Source organism: Pleurodeles waltl, chromosome 1_1, assembly GCF_031143425.1.
Source record: "Pleurodeles waltl isolate 20211129_DDA chromosome 1_1, aPleWal1.hap1.20221129, whole genome shotgun sequence".
Classification (NCBI taxonomy): Eukaryota; Metazoa; Chordata; class Amphibia; order Caudata; family Salamandridae; genus Pleurodeles; species Pleurodeles waltl.
This window is the reverse complement of record NC_090436.1, coordinates 403,848,821-403,868,930: the sequence shown is the minus strand read 5'-3', so window position 1 is coordinate 403,868,930 and position 20,110 is coordinate 403,848,821. Positions and strand designations below refer to the sequence as shown.

Genomic DNA, 20,110 nt, shown 5'->3' with positions numbered 1-20,110 from the left:
TTACCACATTGTTATCAGGAATGGACCCTAGGAGAGCTATCTCCATGTTATACGATGTCCTAAATGCTAATGCCTATACTGGACTTGAAAGCGCACTCGCTTGTTGGGATGCAGTAGTCCCCAGCCCCCCGTTTCAAAAATCTTGGTTAAAAGCTCTCCACAATGTCAAAGGGATATTGTCATAGGTGGACTCCCACTCATAGGTGAGGCTGCTGGCTTAAGGATGACAGCAATTTTGTTTGTAGGCGACTGTGTCACTCCTACAGCAAGTCGCAACTTTTGGCCCAACCCTCCCAGCTCACAAGCAGACATTCACCAAAGTCCAAACAGTAAAAGATGATTTCTGGCAGTCTTATGGGCTCTAGATCTCAGGGGAGTCGTGGTGGAATGGAAGTTACCCCTTTCTCAGCAGTAATTCTCAGTCACACACAGGTAATGAAGGAGATGCAGGAAAGCTTTCAATATATATTTGTCGAAAAGACTGCAATCTATGGTAAAATGCATGAGCTGCAATGATTAGGATAATGAACAATAAAAGTAGCATAATTGTGAAGATGAGAGTCGTGAATACAAAGAACCTCACCATCTTGCAATAAGCATGAAATGTGAAATCCCTAGCATGGAGAACTTAGGGCCACATGTAGGTAGATATTTGCACGTCGCAAACAGCGAATTTCACTGTTTGCGATGTGCCAAAAGCACATTGCGATGCACAAACCCAGTTTTGCGATCCGGAAACCTGGATACAGAATCGCAAAACAGGTTTGCGACTCGCAATTAGGAAGGGGTGTTCCCTTCCTAATTGTGACTCGCAGTGCAATGTAGGATTGTCTTGTGACCGCGAACACGGTCGCAAACCAATCGCAGTTTGCACCCATTTCAAATGGGTGCTAACGTTCGCAAAAGGGAAGGGGTCCCCATTTTTGAGGGAGGGTCAATTATAAGAACATATTTGCGGATAATGGTACCGTGTATTGTATGCTCGGTGCTATCACAACTGCAAGTTGCATGTTATCACGTTGGTAGCAGTGAATATATTACTTTTTGTTTTTGTGTTCCTGTTTTCCCTGGAAATTAAAACACAGCATTAAAAAAAAAAAAAAAAACTCCTGCACAAGGGAGAGGGAGTCCCTTTTCTGTTGGATTTGGAAACTAGGATTGTGACAACTCTAGACCGACTTGAAGGACAAGTCCCCTGGTACCCTCAAGAACTAACCCCAGTTAACCACAGGGCCAGTGGGGCTCCTCAAGGACCAGTGAGGCTGGCCCCCTTACATTCCTTGAGGATCAGTTAGGGGATGATTGGGACTTCTGCATACCAGGAGGAGAGGAGGACCATCACAGACAAAGTAAAGGAGAAAAGTTGGAGCAAGGAGCAAGTAAAATCAGCTCCCCTCAGAATGTACCACCTTGGAGCTGAGAAGGTCTCCTGAAAACTGCTCCTGGTGACTAGAACGCGCCACCAAGAGACAAATGAACCCATGATCATCCAAATTAGCACACAGGGCCAGAGTCATGGACTTTGGAAGTTCTTTGACCCTTAACCTCCAGCTAAGAAACTGAGCATGTAGGGCTCTGCTATATTTTATGGAAATACCCCTGGGGTGGGCCAGGGTCCAGGGGTCGTCCCAGCATTGATTTAGTAGAGCCAGCAAGGGTGCGTGGGACCCCCTTCTCATGTTCCAATTGCCCCCAAGGCCCCCATGTCCCCAGGGCTGTTCGAAAATGAAGGAGACAAGGGACACAGGACCCCATCTCCTGGCTTCTGATGCCAACAGAGAGAGAGTGTAGTCCTGCCCCTCCCAAGGAAAAAATAAGAGGTCCAGGACACCAGACGCGGCACCCTACCTGCACAGAGTAGGTAGGAAGAAGAAGACAGCCGGCTCCAGCACTGGCAAGGGCAGGGCTGGTCAGGCCGGGAGGTGCAGGCCATGCAGGATTCGGCTCCCCATGCAGCTCTCATGGATCGAAGGTCAGGTGGTACAGTGCACCCCCAAAAGAAAAGATTAAAAAGAAAATGAAAACACAAAAGGAAAAAAGGACTGTGGCTCTCCCAAAGCACCTGGGCAGTCGTTCATTAAATATGCACTGCTCTCAACGAGGGAGCATCCCATAATGCCATGCGGGGCTTTATTTTTGGTGTTTTGTGATGCCCTCAAAATAGGCCATCACAAACGATGTTGTGGTGGCTACAGGAGCCCAGTGCTGTGATTTTTAAACACTGACTCTATATTTGCAGGGTCAAGGAGAGTTTCAGCATTTTTTTAAAGCACTGCCAAGGCTGCAGTTCTTGCTCTGCAGCTGGAAATGCAGCACCCTCTAGGGGTTGGTTCGTTGGTTGCATTTTATGTGGCCTGAAAGCGTATAAAAAGACATAGAAACATTTTATGTTGATTTCAAATTCTTTATTAATAGTACAGTATTGACAGTGATTTTGGATCAATACTGGCATTCTTTATTAACCTTCTTAATTGCATTTACACATTTATTGATGATGGTGAAATAATGATGCTTTTTAACATGTTGTTTTTTGTCTATTTAAGTGGTGATCCTCCCCCTACAAAGCAATTAGGCTTGCCTTACATATTGATGTGGTGACTCCTTGATAAAGCCAATAGGTTTGCCTTATATATTGATGTATGAGTCCTTGATTGAGAAGGTATGCTTGCCCTAAATATTGATGTGCTGGCTGACTCTTTGACAGAACAAATTGGCCTGTTTTATTTAAAGTTATACCCCAATATTCCACTGTGCTGTCTGGTATGGTTTGAGGTGTACTGTGATTTAGAGGATATTGACTGTTTAGGAGTCAGAGTGATTGTAGAATGTCCCTAAGTTATTTTCTATCTGTTTAGGTATATATTTGTAAATTAATGTATATATTTAGTAGTGTGTGGGTAATAAATGTATGATTCCTTTTCTAAAGGAAAACACTGACTTTACAATAATTTATTGAGTGTTATCATTGCTTGCCACTGAATGGTGATTACTCGCTCATACCACCTGTCCAGAGTAGGACTCAATACTACCTGCCCTGAGTAGGCCTTGGACTGCTCGAATACGCTACTGTGAGAGAGTCAAATGCTATGAGGAAATTGTAGACATATTACTTGCAGAGGCCTCACATCCTGTACAACTAATAACCTGGTTTCCTACAATATAGTTTTTAATGCATCAAATTTGTTACCCTAAAGTTTTCAACACTTTATAGGAGGTAAAGATTCCAATATATATTTATTTTTATACAGTGTGGATCTCTAACTAGGCCAACATGTGTTTCGCAACCGAGTTAATTTTCATGTCACTTCCTCAGGGCATTGCCATTATTTAAACTACAATAAAGTAACAGAAATTCGCAATATTAAAAAAGGAGAGTTGTTTTTAGACAGCATAGCATATGTTATTTTAAAGGTTTACAAATGTATGCCAAACAATAACTAGAGAGGATAGAAAGAAAAAAACAACACAAGAACAGAAAAAAGATTGAAGCTATAGGGAAAATAAATACATGTTGTAATGAGTACAATATAATTTGAAACACTGCAAATGATCCAGTGGAGGTCATAACCTAGCACACGTGACTTTATAATACCAGATCACTGTTAAAGCATATTCAGAGGTTTTATCCGAGACCCAGTATCTTTCTGTGTACATTATCAAAAGCATACATTCAATCAGACAGCAATTAACAACGCCTTTGTTCATCCACACTTCCCTGCTGATTGTCACAATAACATCAACATATTTGCTAAGTTTTCATGAAATGCAGCGCAGCAACAAGTGTTGCTGTGCTGTGTTGTTTGAAAAGGAGAGTGCAGAACAGCTCCATATCTTTTAAGATATGTCACTTGTCCTCTCTCACACTTCACTGGCACACTTTTGGCTGCCTTGTTCCAAACACACACCCTTGAAGCATAGTGCAAGGATTTGTATGTGATGTTAAGGATTGGTTTTTTACTTGAAATACTGTGCATAGACATAGTTAAACACAACACTTTTCTGATTTTGTATGTGTGCTGTACAGTGCAGCACTCATGCAAATTTGACAAAGTTTTGAGAAAAGAAAACTTTTCTCAACCTTTACGTCTGCCTCAAGGAGTAAATGTTTGCTGCAGAGTCACGTCCACTTTTTTGGTAGCTAGGGCTAGGCAGCAAAATCCTTGGTTGATTGCATGGAAACACCCAGGTGCCACCCATGGAAAGCCCCCTTTGACACAACTCAGAGCAAGGTAACACAAGGAGTTACTTTGCAATACTTTAGGACTACTTTCAATGCAGGATTTTTGCCGGAAAATAACTTAAAAGTTATGACTTTGTAATGCTTTGCGTCACTTTTGTGACTCAAGCCTGTGAGCGCGTCTGTCCTTATTTGATCTTTTATTATTAATTTATAAGAGAACGCGTTAGAGGTTCGATGGACCTTTTGACTACGCTTAGAGTGATTCCATCATAAATCTCAAATACAACGTAATATCTTCATCAACAACAATAAACAACATCAAATACCTTTGGAGTCAGAAATCTTCACACACTATGACCTATTTGGCCATGAATAACCACACATTTATGTAAAGTTAGAATGTTTATTTCCCTATATTAACAAATCTAATGTCACGTAAATTGGTCTCAAAACCAAATGGTATGAATACAAGAACAACACTGGTTGACCAAATCTTCTAAAGAATCTCAATTTAGCTAGCACATTGGTCACTAAACATTGGAGAGACACAGTACAAATGATTAGCAAAAATAATTGCGCAATAGAAATAGCTTACATCTAGGTTCAGCAACTGAGCAACATCAATTTTTATTAATAGCAGCCTGTTAACATTTCAGGGTCTCTCTAACTAACCTTCTGATTAGAATAGCATGTTGGGACTTCACGCAAAACAATTTAGTCAACATAAATTTGGAAAACATCTAACTATGGTTCTATCAAAATAGTGGTTGGTACCTAGAAACAAAAAGACATAGGCCCTCATTACAACCCTGGCGGACGGTACAATAGTGGCGGTAATACCGCCAACAGGCTGGCGGTACATACCGCAAAATTATGACATTGGCGGTTTGGCAAAAGCCAAACCGCCAATGTAACACGCCGACCGCCAGGCGGGAGACTACAGTCTCGAGCCCGGCGGCAGTGTAGGAAAGTACCATCTTGCCTGGCATGTTACCCCCATATTTCACTGTATATATGTTGTTTTAGTTGTATGTGTCACTGGGACCCTGCCAGCCAGGGCCCCAGTGCTCATAAGTGTGCCCTGTATGTGTTACCTGTGTTATGACTAACTGTCTCACTGAGGCTCTGCTATCCAGAACCTCAGTGGTTATGCTCTCTCATTTCTTTCCAAATTGTCACTAACAGGCTAGTGACCAATTTCACCAATTTACATTGGCATACTGGAACACCCTTATAATTCCCTAGTATATGGTACTGAGGTACCCAGGGTATTGGGGTTCCAGGAGATCCCTATGGGCTGCAGCATTTCTTGTGCCACCCACAGGGAGCTCTGACAATTCTTACACAGGCCTGCCACTGCAGCCTGAGTGAAATAACGTCCACGTTATTTCACAGCCATTTACCACTGCACTTAAGTAACTTATAAGTCACCTATATGTCTAACCTTTACCTGGTAAAGGTTGGGTGCTAAGTTACTTAGTGTGTGGGCATCCTGGCAGTAGCCAGGGTGCCCCCACATTGTTCAGGGCAAATTCCCCGGGCTTTGTGATTGCGGGGACACCATTACACGCGTGCACTATACATAGGTCACTACCTATGTATAGCTTCACAATGGTAACTCCGAATATGGCCATGTAACATGTCTAAGATCATGGAATTGCCCCCCCAATGCCATCCTGGCATTGGTGAGACAATCCCATGATCCCACGGGTCTCTAGCACAGACCCTGGTACTGCCAAACTACCTTTCCCGGGGTTTCACTGCAGCTGCCAACCCCTCAGACAGGTTTCTGCCCTCCTGGGGTCCAGCCAGGCTTGGCCCAGGAAGGCAGAACAAAGAACTTCCTCAGAGAGAGGGTGTTACACCCTCTCCCTTTGGAATAAGGTGTCAGGGCTGGGGAGGAGTAGCCTCCCCCAGCCTCTGGAAATGTTTTGATGGGCACAGATGGTGCCCATCTCTGAATAAGCCAGTCTACACCGGTTCAGGGATCCCCAAGCCCTGCTCTGGCGCGAAACTGGACAAAGGAAAGGGGAGTGGCCACTCCCCTGACCTGCACCTCCCCTGGGAGGTGCCCAGAGCTCCTCCAGTGTGCTCCAGACCTCTGCCATCTTGGAAACAGAGGTGCTGCTGGCACACTGGACTGCTCTGAGTGGCCAGGGCCAGCAGGTGACGTCAGAGACTCCTTCTGATAGGCTCCTTCAGGTGTTGCTAGCCTATCCTCTCTCCTAAGTAGCCAAACCTCCTTTTCTGGCTATTTAGGGTCTCTGCTTTGGGGAATTCTTTAGATAACGAATGCAAGAGCTCATCAGAGTTCCTCTGCATCTCTCTCTTCACCTTCTGCCAAGGAATCGACTGCTGACCGCGCTGGAAGCCTGCAAAACTGCAACAAAGTAGCAAAGACGACTACTGCGACCTTGTAACGCTGATCCTGCCGCCTTCTCGTCTGTTTTCCTGGTGGTGCATGCTGTGGGGGTAGTCTGCCTCCTCTCTGCACTAGAAGCTCCGAAGAAATCTCCCGTGGGTCGACGGAATCTTCCACCTGCAACCGCAGGCACCAAAGAACTGCATCACCGGTCCTCTGGTCTCCTCTCAGCACAATGAGCGAGGTCCCTTGAACTCAGCAACTGTGTCCAAGTGACTCCCACAGTCCAGTGACTCTTCAGTCCAAGTTTGGTGGAGGTAAGTCCTTGCCTCCCCACGCTAGACTGCATTGCTGGGTACCACGTGATTTGCAGCTGCTCCGGGTCCTGTGCACTCTTCCAGGATTTCCTTTGTGCACAGCCAAGCCTGGGTCCCCGGCACTCTAACCTGCAGTGCACGACCTCCTGAGTTGTCCTCTGGCGTCGTGGGACCTTCCTTTGTGACTTCGGGTGAGCTCCGGTTCACTCCACTTCATAGTTCCTGTTCTGGCACTTCTGCGGGTGCTGCTTGCTTCTGAGTGGGCTCCTTGTCTTGCTGGGCGCCCCCTCTGTCTCTTCACGCAATTGGCGACATCATGGTGCCTCCTGGGCCACAGCAGCATCCAAAAACCCTAACTGCGACCCTTGCAGCTAGCAAGGCTTGTTTGCAGTCTTTCTGCACGAAAACACCTCTGCAAGCTTCTTCACGACGTGGGACATCCATCCTCCAAAGGGGAAGTTTCTAGCCCTCTTCGTTCTTGCAGAATCCACAGCTTCTACCATCCAGTGGCAGCTTCTTTGCACCCACAGCTGGCATTTCCTGGGCATCTGCCCACTCCCGACTTGATCGTGACTCTTGGACTTGGTCCCCTTGTTCCACTGGTACTCTCGTCTGGAAATCCATTGTTGTTGCATTGCTGGTGTTGGTCTTTCTTGCAGAATTCCCCTATCACGACTTCTGTGCTCTCTGGGGAACTTAGGTGCACTTTGCACCCCCTTTTCAGGGTCTTGGGGTGGGCTATTTTTCTAACCCTCACTGTTTTCTTACAGTCCTAGTGACCCTCTACAAGCTCACATAGGTTTGGGGTCCATTCGTGGTTCGCATTCCACTTCTAGAGTATATGGTTTGTGTTGCCCCTATCCCTATGTGCTCCAATTGCATTCTATTGTGACTATACATTGTTTGCACTGTTTTCTATTGCTATTACTGCATATTTTGGTATTGTGTACATATATCTTGTGTATATTTGCTATCCTCATACTGAGGGTACTCACTGAGATACTTTTGGCATATTGTCATAAAAATAAAGTACCTTTATTTTTAGTATATCTGTGTATTGTGTTTTCTTATGATATTGTGCATATGACACCAGTGGTATAGTAGGAGCTTTACACGTCTCCTAGTTCAGCCTAAGCTGCTCTGCTAAGCTACCTTTTCTATCAGCCTAAGCTGCTAGACTGCCCTCTACACAAATAAGGGATACCTGGACCTGGTGCAAGGTGTAAGTACCCCTTGGTACCCACTACAAGCCAGGCCAGCCTCCTACAGGCAGTCACTAGGCCGCCCACAGCAAAATGACCCCACCCACCGCCATGGTTTCCATGGCTTTTGTACCGCTACGAAAACCACGACAGTAGGCACTATCAGTGCCAGGGAATTCTTTCCCTGGCACTGATAGGGGTCTCCCCTTTCTCCCTCCCCCTCCCCAGAGTCCTTCCCCACCATCCCTCTCCCCCTTCCGTCCTCCCAACATAAACACACATACACACATGCATACCCACATTCACCCACGCATGCATACATCCATGCACACACACACCCACACACACAGACATACATACCGGCACACACGGATTCACACATCACAACATACACGTACACTCACATTCATTCATGTGCACACACATCACACACAGCCCACACCTGCATGCACGCACACAGACAAAAACACACAGACCCCCCCCCCCCACACACACACAACACCCCCCACCCCAATCCCCTGTCGGAGCACCCGACTTACCTGCTTGCAGGGGGTCCTCCGGCAGGAGACGGGACGCGGCACTGCTGCCAGCAGCAGCGCCTTCCAGCGGAACACCGCCAGGCCATATCATGTGTCATGATACAGTCTGCGTCATTCTTCTGGCCTTCTGCCACCATGACCATAGCCGGAATTCTGCCAGCCTTCTGTCGGAATTCCGGCTACAGTCATATTATGTTGGATAGTAGGTAGCGACGGTCTTGTGGCGGCCGTCGCCGTGGCGGTAGGTGGTATTTACCGCCATTATCATAATGAGGGCCATAATCTAGAACAAGCACTATAGCATTTTGTTATACCTCTCCTCAGTATGGATCAGCTAGCTGCGATTATCTTTGTCAGTTGGACATCAGTTCGGTCAGCATCCGCAATGAACCATGGTAGGGAATGGTTCAGACACGGGGACTCTAAGATATCTGAACCATTTAAGCAATGTCTACTAATCAGCATTCAGCATTAAGATTTAAGCAATAAAGTTAAAGATAGAATCCTCTCTGGAGGAAATCAAAGTAGGAATGAGCTTCTCTCTCTCTGTGTAGCCGGGCTAAGTTAAAATCATCCAAAGAACTTCCCACATTGCCATTGGTCAAAGGATCGTACGTTTACTACTAGTCCAATAGAAATAAAAGCTCAAATCTAAGATTTAACTAAACTGTCTTTCACATGTCGATGATTGGCTCCTCTTCTCCTGTTCCCACTGTCAGGATCTTCAGATAACATTTTTGTATCCATCCGTACTCCAATCAGCGCATCCATTGTTAGCTCCGGGGAACATTGCTGTCTCACAATCAAACTATACAATGTATCAACTACTAATACAAGACATTCTAGCAAGCAGTTCTCACACGAACATAAAAGACATCTGCTAACGTTTGAGCAACTCAGTGAAAATAATACATGAACTAATTTCTCTAGACATACATTCCCACAATATTATTTAAATGGGGCAGCTTAAGATGAGACTGTGCAAACCTAGACCCAAACCTTCGCTAATTTAAGGCCTATAATTAATAAACCAAATACATGATGCCAAATCATTAATAAAACACATTTCTACAATAATCTAAACGTAGGCACTTCAATTAATATTAATATGCATTTATTATTGACACTTCGTACTTTAATGGTGGCCACTCAAGTGGGCACATTTCCCTGTTGCACATTATTTTCTATGTTAGTCAAATTTTATGCAGATTCATAATCCAAAATACATAAAAATCATTAGTAATAAATTCAGCATTCACAAGTCCAGTGAAAAGTGTTAGTAAATCTGTACCAACATGCGATAATGCAATCTCAAGTACTAATTTGAGCTTTAAAGACCAACTGAGAATATGTTCTCTTTAATGCCAATCTTCAATGTCATGTAATACAAATCTGATAAATATGTTGCTTTCAATATCTAACATGGCTAAATGCTGGTAGAAAACTCATTTTGGCATGCAAGGTTATTACTAAGACTATTTCACATTAGTTCTCCAACATAAGTTGACCGGCACTTGTTTTTAAATCAGAGCCAATCATGTGCCAGTGGCTCAGTTCTTATTAACAGGTTAACAGTTGGTTCACTGAGTTAACTCGGGTTGTCAAAAGAAGAGCACAGTGACAACTTGTGTCTTTATAGAAGTTATCGTGCCGTCCTTTGTATAACTTACATCACATACAACATTCTGGTATAGAAATCAATCAGTAAAAAAGTCAAATTAAAAACTCGAATAGAAAAAGAACTCTTGTAATAAAAGCATATATTGTTAGATTGTAATGAAATAAGTTGTAGATCACATGTTGTTTGTGAGTTCACACCCCTCCACCAAAAGAAAGGTGCTTTAGTTCATGGGGTGGCAAATAGAGAGATGGGATCAAATTTTTTTGTGGGAGCCGCAATGTTTCAAGGAGACACTAAGGACTTTGTTTGGGTTTGTAGGTAGTCCAGGATACTGTTCAACAAGGTAAAATTGTATATCACGAGACTTACTACCACACAAATAAGGCAAAAACGCTCATGGGTGCCTGCCTGCCTCCGGACCGTATAGCTAGGAAGACATAAAATGTAATCACATGTATGTGTTTAGAGCAAGCGCTTCAAATCCCGTCACAGATTAGACCACTTTCTAAATTTGCTTCAGTTCAGCGGGTCGGTGGGGGAATACAGTTCTTCATTTGTTACGCAAAACAATCACTTTTCATGCAGGTTGCTGTTCTGAACCTGGATGTGAACCAACACTTTTGATAACAGCCCTGTAAGGGGGCCATGTAGAGTCCAGTGGTGGGATAGTCATGTTGAAACGTAGGGGAATCCCACTAGATCCTGATTCCAGGAGCTATTTCCGGTCCAGATCTGGGATCCGACCGAACCAGTGAAATATGCTGAACTGGCCCTGGTTCAATACTAGGACATGGGTCAGCAATGCCTGCACGCTGTCTCCATTCTGTTCAGAACAGCACCCTGCAGGCGGCGAGGGGGCTTTCTGTGTTTTTTCACTTCCAGCCAGAGCCCAATACAAAGGAATGAATTAAAGAGTCATCAGTCTTTTTTTGTTTGAATATCACTGGGCTGGTAACCAACTGCAGTCTAACACCTAGATTCCAATCCAATTGAAGGAACCAAAAGGCTCACAGCTTCTCTCTACACAAGAACTTTAGAGAAACTATTCTGTTGGCAGGCGTTTGACTTTCTTTAAAGCTCAATGTAAAAAATTTGGATGAACAGCTAGAATGCACATTTATCTGTGTGTATGAGTAATTGCATAGAAAATTAAACAACAACTACTCGTTGACTTTTTTATTTAATTATATAATAGAACTACTCATCCCAGTGTAGGGAGTCAGATTGTTTTATATCCCACACAGAGACAGAATAAATCATACAGGTGTGTAAATAAATGTGCAGGAAATGTTACATAAGACAATGGGGGGTGTAAGGTGTAGGAGTCACATATATTCCATACTCGTGGCCACTATAATCCCCTCACAATTGCATGGCACACAAAGATATCAATAGCAGCTGTCCTAGCCCTGTAAGATCATTTAAAAAGCAGCTTCTTTGTGAGCAATTAAGTAAGCTAGAAAAGATTTACTGTCAGATTTGTCCTTGTTGCTAGTTTCTTTGCAACATATTTTTTTTAATAAATAAATCAGTTGACTGTCAAGCTCTGCTTTTCAAGAGCCACTAATCGTGACTCCACTCCCTTTTCTCTGCCACACCTCCACCCCATTTTATGCGTTGCTGGAGTAATTTATTTTGTCCAAATCCAGCACTGGCGATAGTCTGTATATTTTGGAAGGTTTACAGGCTGGGTCCTTTCAATGGAGATTCACATGATAGTCCTCCTCTTTTTTGTGTTTAGACCTCTGGGGACTGGGTTCAGGGGTCATCATCTGGACATGGCACCTACAGTATTTGCAATATCTAGTTTATTGGGAATAGCTCAGGGGAGACTGTGTTACATTTTGCTGGCTGACCTATGTTGAATTCAGGGATAGGATACTGGTTTGGGGGTTCCTTATCCTTGGCTGCCTGCCTGAATCAGGCAGTGGGTAAGTACAGGGATGGAAGGCAGAAATCCCCAGGTGCCTTCCGTTCTGGTGTGGGGTTCTGGACGAGTGTGGAACAGGAGGCAGCATGACTTCCAGTCCTGCCTTTGTTGGGTATGAGCAGACTATTAGCATCCGCCTTGTTGTCCAGGAAACAGAGATGCAGAGTTGAGTGTACACAAGTATCAGAAAAAAGTTCTACTCCCCTTTGCCTGACATGTTTGAACCCCATGGCAAATATTGAAGTACGTTACAATGTGATGGAGTGGGGTTTTCTGTATCTTAATCTTCAGGCGTAATCATTAAATAACCCCATTGTTTTATGGATCTTTGTTGGTCGACACAGATATGTGAAAAGGAATACTCCTCTACATCAAAGTCCATATAAATGATAAAATCATTAAGGACTTTAGTACACTCATTAAAGACAACGTGTGTGAGTTAAGGGGTTTTATTAATCCAATCTTACATTTCAATTATTTATTCAATAAATATTAATCTTTTAAAAATCGTTATCAGAAATTAATATGATCCAATAATCAATATTTAAATATAAGGAAAATATACTATTGTAAATAAAACAATTAAAATTGAAATAATAAAGCAAGTGTGCTCCATAAATGGGGTTCCTTAATCAAAATTAAGTTCAAATGGAATGCAAAAGGTGTCTGTTCAGAAACCCAATAAAGGGTTCTAATGAGAGAATAAATGCATAAGCATAATGCCTTAGCAGTTCAAATAAATGAGAGGGTCAAGTTGGAATGTATTCTCAGCTGTAAATCATCAGACATCTAATAAAAAAAGGAAATAGGCTCAACAGTCATCTCTCATGAAGAGAGCTATCATCTCAAGAAAACCAGGATTGATCTCCAGAAATGCCAACAAGAGAAGCCCTAACTACACTAGGGACATGCACTAATAAAAACACAGTACATTTGTGAATTGAAACAACTATCACATTCTTCATTCACAACATCCAATAGGATTTCAGGAAACCCTTGGGAGGAGGTAAACTCCCCAGTTTCTCATGTCTTCATAATGGGCCACAGACACAAGTCCTTGAAGAGATATTTTGTCCACATTTTGCCGTTCAGACAATTCTTTCCATATATCATCCTTCCTGTTGTCTTCCCTCCTCCCTGTAAAAAAACTATCAATTGTCTACTACAAAATGGGTGTTATTCACTAACAGAATACTTCTGGATAGTTACAGCATCTGCAGTGAATGAGAACAACATCTTGTGCCAAACAGCAGCTCAACGTGGAAACAGGCCTTTCAATGCTAGTGTTTAACTTGCGGTTAATATGCCATCAACAGTTAGGCTAACCTAGATCAGCACAAATATTATTGCTTATATATGTTTATATTGTTTAAGTATGACTACCTACTACAAAGTGCATTAAAAATGTGAGTTCTTTTAACATACATTTCTGTACATTCATACTAATCCATTCTGTTTAGTAACTGAAGAAATTCGCTTCATCAAATGATATGTTTGCAATGGCTGAAGACTTGAGTATGGTGGTGTACTCTGAGCCTTTCTTTCGTTCTCTTCCCACAGGGCTACAGGCTTCGGCTTCCTGAACGCGCTTTGTAAAGCAGCTGCAGTCATGGGAAACCTCTTCTTCGGCTCCCTTGTGGGCATCACTAAAGCAATCCCCATCCTTCTGGCGTCTACGGTTCTGGTGTGCGGGGGGCTTGTGGGACTGAGACTCCCTGACACCAGAAGCCAGGTGCTGATGTAGCTGGATGAAGCCATCTCTTACCCGGCCCTCTCCCTCTACTGCTTCCCTGTCCCTTCTCAAGAGCCATCTCTCTGGACTGAATGGTGAAAAAGGCGCAAGAGGTTCAAAGAAACGCGACCAGACATCAGAAAACGTGATGTTTTAGCCATGTTAAATGTTTAGAACTTTCAGTGATACTATCTCCATTTTATTTCAGCAAGTGTCCATTTGTCTTTCTATGTTCCAAGCTGTCCCAAAATATTGTCTATACTACTTTGCCAAGGGATCTACATGATAAAGTTTATAATTTTAGTAGATAAAAAGTAATATTTTGACACCATGTAAAAATAATTAAAATCCATATAAACACCTTAGGGGAAATTCCTGTTGATAAGTTGCAAGTGGTTTCTACTGAGTAAAGTTGTAGCATACTGTTGTTTTTTTTAACACTGGACTTCTTGTACGTGACAGAAAACAATGGAAGTGGTGTAGGTTAAACAAATACCAACGGAAACTAATATCTGTAAAAAACGCATGCTGATAACTGGATCATGTAGAAAAGACTGCAACTTAAATACCACCAGGGATATAGCTACTTTAATGAACTGTGCCAAATCATTGACGCTGAAATAGTAGGAAATAAATTGACATTGTGGCTTTAGGTAAGCCCATCTGTGCTGTATTCAGACCTTGAGAAGCTGAGAAAAGCATAACTGAATATATACACCAGGGGGCAGTGTTGTATCACATTTCGCCTTATACTGCTGAGTTGCGAGGGGTAGATTTGATTGTCTGCATTGGATCAGACACATAAAAATGTGGGTGTCCCCTAGGTGTATTCTGCCATGTGTGTAAATTGAGATTAATTACGTTCTAACGTATTGAAATACTTCATCAAACTGCGACCGCGCGTTTAGTAACGTTTCTCAGCAATACGACATTTCAGGTCTTTTTATTAACTATTTACACACGCAGTAAACAACATGTATATCACGGACACTCTCACATAGACTCAATACCACACAAATAAGGCAACAAAGCTCATGGGTGCCTAGGTAGACGCAAAATGTAATCACATGTATGTGTTTAAAGCAAGTGCCTCGAATCCCGTCGTTGACTGGACCACTTCCTAAATTTGCTTCTGTTCAGGGGTGGGTGGGGGAATACAGTTCTTCATTTCTCCCACAAAACAATCACTTTTCCTAAATGTGTGACAAAAAGCAGACACGGAACCACGCTGCACTTGAATGTTGTCAGGTAAACAAAGTGTCTCATTTAAACACTCTGCGCCTAGAAGACTAAAGACACGCACCATAAAAGCAGCACTAACCAGGAGAATATGGGATGCAATGAGCCCAAAATACACCCATACACGGAACTGTAAACTTACTAGAGCATATTTACGTTGCTAACTTTTTTCTTTTTCTCCAAAGAAATACTATTTTTCTAAATGGAGAGTCAAATTCTTTCAGAAGCCTACCAATGTTTGGGTTATTCCCTCCTCTCTCTCACACGAAGTAGTCATTTATCTCTGCCACTACCCAGGGTCAGAAAGGTGGAAGCTACTGTGAATATTCCACATATTCACAATTTTGTAGGATCTCACCAACTTTCCGTGGCCCCCCGCTTTGGAGCACTTATTCGCGCCCCATGGGAGCAGAATGAGTCGAGATTTAAATTAACTTCAAGTTTGTGTACTTTTACATTTTCTGAATTCCGCACCAGAGTGTACACTCCTTAATCATATCATCTGCGGATCTACATTTGATTTAGATGTACAAAGTGGTTTGGTGACTTGGGCCTGCAATATTTTGTATATTGCTTCCCCCCCAGAGTTCTCTTTTATTCTATTTAAAATGTTGAATCATATTTTCATTTAAAATTTTTATACGTTTGAGGAGCAATTGCCGATTGCTTTTCTTCTTTTGTGAAACCCCGAAAAATGCTATTAATATTTTTCTGAAACGCTATAGTAATATAGAACACCTTACGACCTGTGTTGCAAAGAAAAATCACATACTAAATTAAACTACAAAGCGAGCTTGGAATGGCCCCCAGCCGCCTGAAGCAACGCATTTTGTGCTGCCGTAGACATACTCACTGCTGAATGTTGAACCGTTTCCTTGTTCTACAATTTAACTTTACTACATATGCCAGTGTCAGGCTCAGGTATACTGCCCCCAGTCTGGAGTATTTTTGTCACGTGCGGATTACCTAGATTAGACTATTGCCTTGGAAGTTGTCACTGACATCTGCACACCCTGACAAGTAAAACAATCTTTACACCAATTGACTGTTGCAAAAATGATATTTTGATCCAGATGATTCTTCCAAATGTCAGCGCACAGAGGCCAGCGTAACCTTTGTAATCCACCCTCACATGTGGGTGCGCAGTGGACTAGTACAATAGGCAGGAGTCAGAGACGGGAGATAGTGCACATGTGGCATATTTATAGAGGAAGAAAAATCACCAGGCCTGGGCATCAAAAGAGAGCGGCTATGTACATTAATCACTATTCCAGATTTTTCTCTGCCCAATGGTTTAGTCGTACCTGGTATGCGGACTTTCGTGAAAATACGCGGAAAGGCGTGCATTTCATGGCACATTGATACAGAGAAATTGTGCCAAACTGGGATGATTTTATGGTAGTTTTACAGGAATTAATGTGATTATCCACAAAATGAATCGTGCAGTAAATTATCAGCAAAGGGTGGATTTAAAGGCACGGCAAATAACGCACCCAGCCTACAGCTCATTTTTGCACAAAACATGTCTATACTTCTCCTTTGGACCAGTCTTCAAGAATGACCCTATTAGCCAAGCCTTGGAGGCACTCTAACCAGAGAGCGGTTCTACTGCGTAAAGAAGCAAATTGTTTCAAGTCGATCCTATTGCAGACTACGGCTTTCTGGACATCTTATTATATATGGCAAGTGACCAATAGCAGGGCGATTCTACTACTTACATCTGAACAGCAACAGTGACCAATAGACCTCAATCAAGAACAGTAGGAACTGGTTCTAAGGTGCAAATTGAGTTTTCTCCAAAGCCATTCATTAACGCTCAAGAACCTGGATTCAGTATTATTATGTATAAAGATGTTATGTGTGTTTAGTTGTATAAAGAGGTGCTTCTATGGAGTTTGACTACAGCTTCCCCTGGCAGCAGGTGAAACTGTGTACAACATCTCAGTGAAGGGAAGAAATGTGGTAGGCGTTAGGGCTCAAGTGGAATTTTGGACTTGTCTTAAAAGCTAGCGAGCGAGATAAGATGACTGTGGAAAAATGAAGATTTAGGCTTGATCATTACCATCAAAATGCTTTATTTCTATTTCATTATAAGAATAGAAAAACATAACTTTCCTTAAGGTACAGTAGAGAGTTCAAGGTCGTTCTGTAGGCCATGAAATAGGTAGTCAATATTTCAACAATTAGAGGAACATGTTTCCCACTCTCTACAAACCTGGCCATGGGCACCTCCAGGAGACATCAGTCCTTAGAAGGAAGTGATCTCTTTGGACCATACCTGGAGATTGACCAATTATGTAAAAAGAAGCACCCGGATGAAGAACATCTCAGCGCTACTTAGAACGTATGAAACCGAATGCAAACTAAGACCATATCCAATGAGGTCTTAGGTATACAGTTGCTACAGGTTGAGACTTCATGAGGCCAAACAGTCTCCTATGTCCTGCAACTCACAGAGATTCTTTATACCTAAACATTTAGCAATATATCAGGCTACCAACAATGTAGGTGTGGACTGTGTAGTGTAGAGGGGATTGAGATGAAGAATCGCGAATTGATGAATTGATTATAAGTTCTGATTGCAATTGCACCCAACTAGATCCACACGACTTGGACAACCCCTCTCTGTCTGCACTGTTGACCTACCCTTTTCACCAACCATCCGAGATCCTCACTAAATGCCAGACCCCGACTATTTGGCCTCTTCTGCAAATATTCTAGAGGGTTGTGTGCAGCCAGTATATGGGTATTACAGAAGGTCATGTACTGAGAGCATAAACAGAGTACACATGAACACCGGATTTCTGATAGAATCGAGATATGGAAGCTGATCCTTCAATTGCAAAGAAAAGGCTCACCAGTGAAAAATACTTATTTGCAATGTGCCTCAGTGTAAAAACGTGTGACAGAACCAAGGCTTGTTTATTGAAGAAAACGAATGAAGCAAAGCTATTATTTGTATATTTATATACCTTGTTTGAACTCTATGAGAATAATGTAGAGTAAATCAAAGTAATGTGCAGAAAGAAGGAGAGAGAGTTCAGATACAAATGAAAGGCACAAAGGAAAGACAATGGAAGGAAAGTACAGCATAAGTCATAGCATTCCAACGTGTGTCAAGATGGAGGTATGACAAAAGACAAGCTGGTCACTGACAAGAGCAAGAAATAACAAAAGAGGACTTTGTCAGTTGTGCTTTAGCAAGAAATGACAAAAGAGGGCGTTGTCACCTGGGCAGGAGCAAAAAATGATGAAAGAGGGCTTTGTCACTTTTGTGCCAGCAAGAAATGAAAAGAGAAGCATTTGCCACTAAGGCAAAATCAGGAAATTACAAAGGAGAGCTTTATCACCTGTGCAAAAGCAAGAAATGGCAAAGAGAGCTTGGTCACTTGAGCAAGAGCAGGCAATGCAAGCAATGTCAAAAAGTGCTTTGTCACTTGTGCAAAGACCAAGAGCAAAAAAGTGTCAGAAAAGTGCATTGTTACTTGCGCAAGAGCAACAACAAAAAATGACTTAATAGGGCAATGTCAGCTGCGCATGGGACAACCGCAAGGAATTATGACTTAGGGCGTTGTCACTTTGTCAAAAGCAAGGAAATGAGCTTAGAAGACTTTGTCACTTCGCCAATATGGAGAAATGTGAAAGGAGAACATTCTCACTCGTGCACTGGCAAGAAATGACAAAAGAGGGTTTTGTCACTTGTGCATGTGGTAAGAGCAAGAAATGGCCAAAGAGAAATTTGTCACTTGTGCGGGGGCAACAAGAATGGAAACTAGATGTGAGGGTAGTGATCATTTATTTGAAACAAATCTTGAACATTGGGAATATTGAAAAAATGAAAACCTTGTAACATCCATACTTATAAAACTGTCCTCGATGGAAAGTAGTATATTTTCTTTTTGGTAAAACCTCACAATAGAGCAACACTGCATGATGATGATGCAGGCGTACTTTAATCATCAAAAGAATGCACAGTAATCAAAATAAGCATCATTTGTGTAGTGCACGCCACAAGCTGAATTGTCTCTGGAGTCGAGGAGTATTAACAATTGGAATGCTAGGGCTGATGGAAGTACCTTCTACAGCAGTGCTTTCAGCATTGGCTTACTTGTTTTGAGCATTTACCATACCTTGATTTTTGGTAACCAGTTGGACTCAAATTAATCATGGGGAGGCCTGTCAGTTCTTAATTTTAATGTGTCCCATAAGTGCAGCAATAGCTATTTTCTTTCATAGAATTAGCCATAGAATCCCAGTTAAATCAAGTTCCCCTGATCACACTTTAGCTGTATACAAAAGCCGGTTAAACTACATATATCTTGTTTAGAGCCAGCCTATCCTTTCACACTTGAAACAGAAGCTACACACCATTGATTTGCCTGTCCTAAACCAGCAGTCCTGCGTCTGTCTAACCCAGGTCATTATTCTTATCCGAGGTGTGCAGTGCAGAGAAGTTTGGGAAACACATGTAACTACACTGTCAGGTAAAATAAAAGTCGAGGCCATCGTAGGCCTAAAGGTCTGAGAGACCAAAGAACATCAAGAACATCATTACCTCTTCTAAACAGTGCAATGTTTGTTGTTTGTCCTATCTTGCACGTATAACAGCAAAAACAAAAACAACTGTCTGTCAGACATCTAGAGTTGTGATAGGTGTAGATGTCAAGTAAACTGTTGCAGCCATCATGTTCAGTTCTCCAGAGGGAGTTGGATGTCTTGACGCAGGAACTTGTTTTCCAGCTCTTCAGAAAGTCCTGAGTCACATGCTCTTTATGCTGAGATACTTAGATATTGACAGCGGTTTATTTACAAATTAAAATATATATTTAAATATGGAGTTAGGATGGCAGCAGTACACATAGCGGTGTGTGCTGTAAATTCTGAATTAAATATTAGTGATTTGGGAGTGAGTAGTGAAGGACAGGGGGCAAACAATATTTTTGAGAAGTTGCCGTAAAGTACCTCTGGAACAGAAGTTACAGTTAGTG

The 20,110-nt window shown here is 42.4% G+C and overlaps 1 protein-coding gene across 1 annotated transcript in view; it reads left to right on the top strand.

The window, feature by feature from the left end:
- Positions 1 to 18,303, top strand: part of SV2C (synaptic vesicle glycoprotein 2C) — a 588,766-nt gene extending 570,463 nt beyond the window's left edge. The window contains exon 13 of the mRNA XM_069223649.1: positions 13,712 to 18,303. Coding sequence (XP_069079750.1) covers positions 13,712 to 13,895 — 184 coding nt within the window. The 3' untranslated portion in view covers positions 13,896 to 18,303. The remainder of the gene's footprint in view (positions 1 to 13,711) is intronic.
- The last annotated feature ends 1,807 nt before the right edge of the window (positions 18,304 to 20,110 follow it).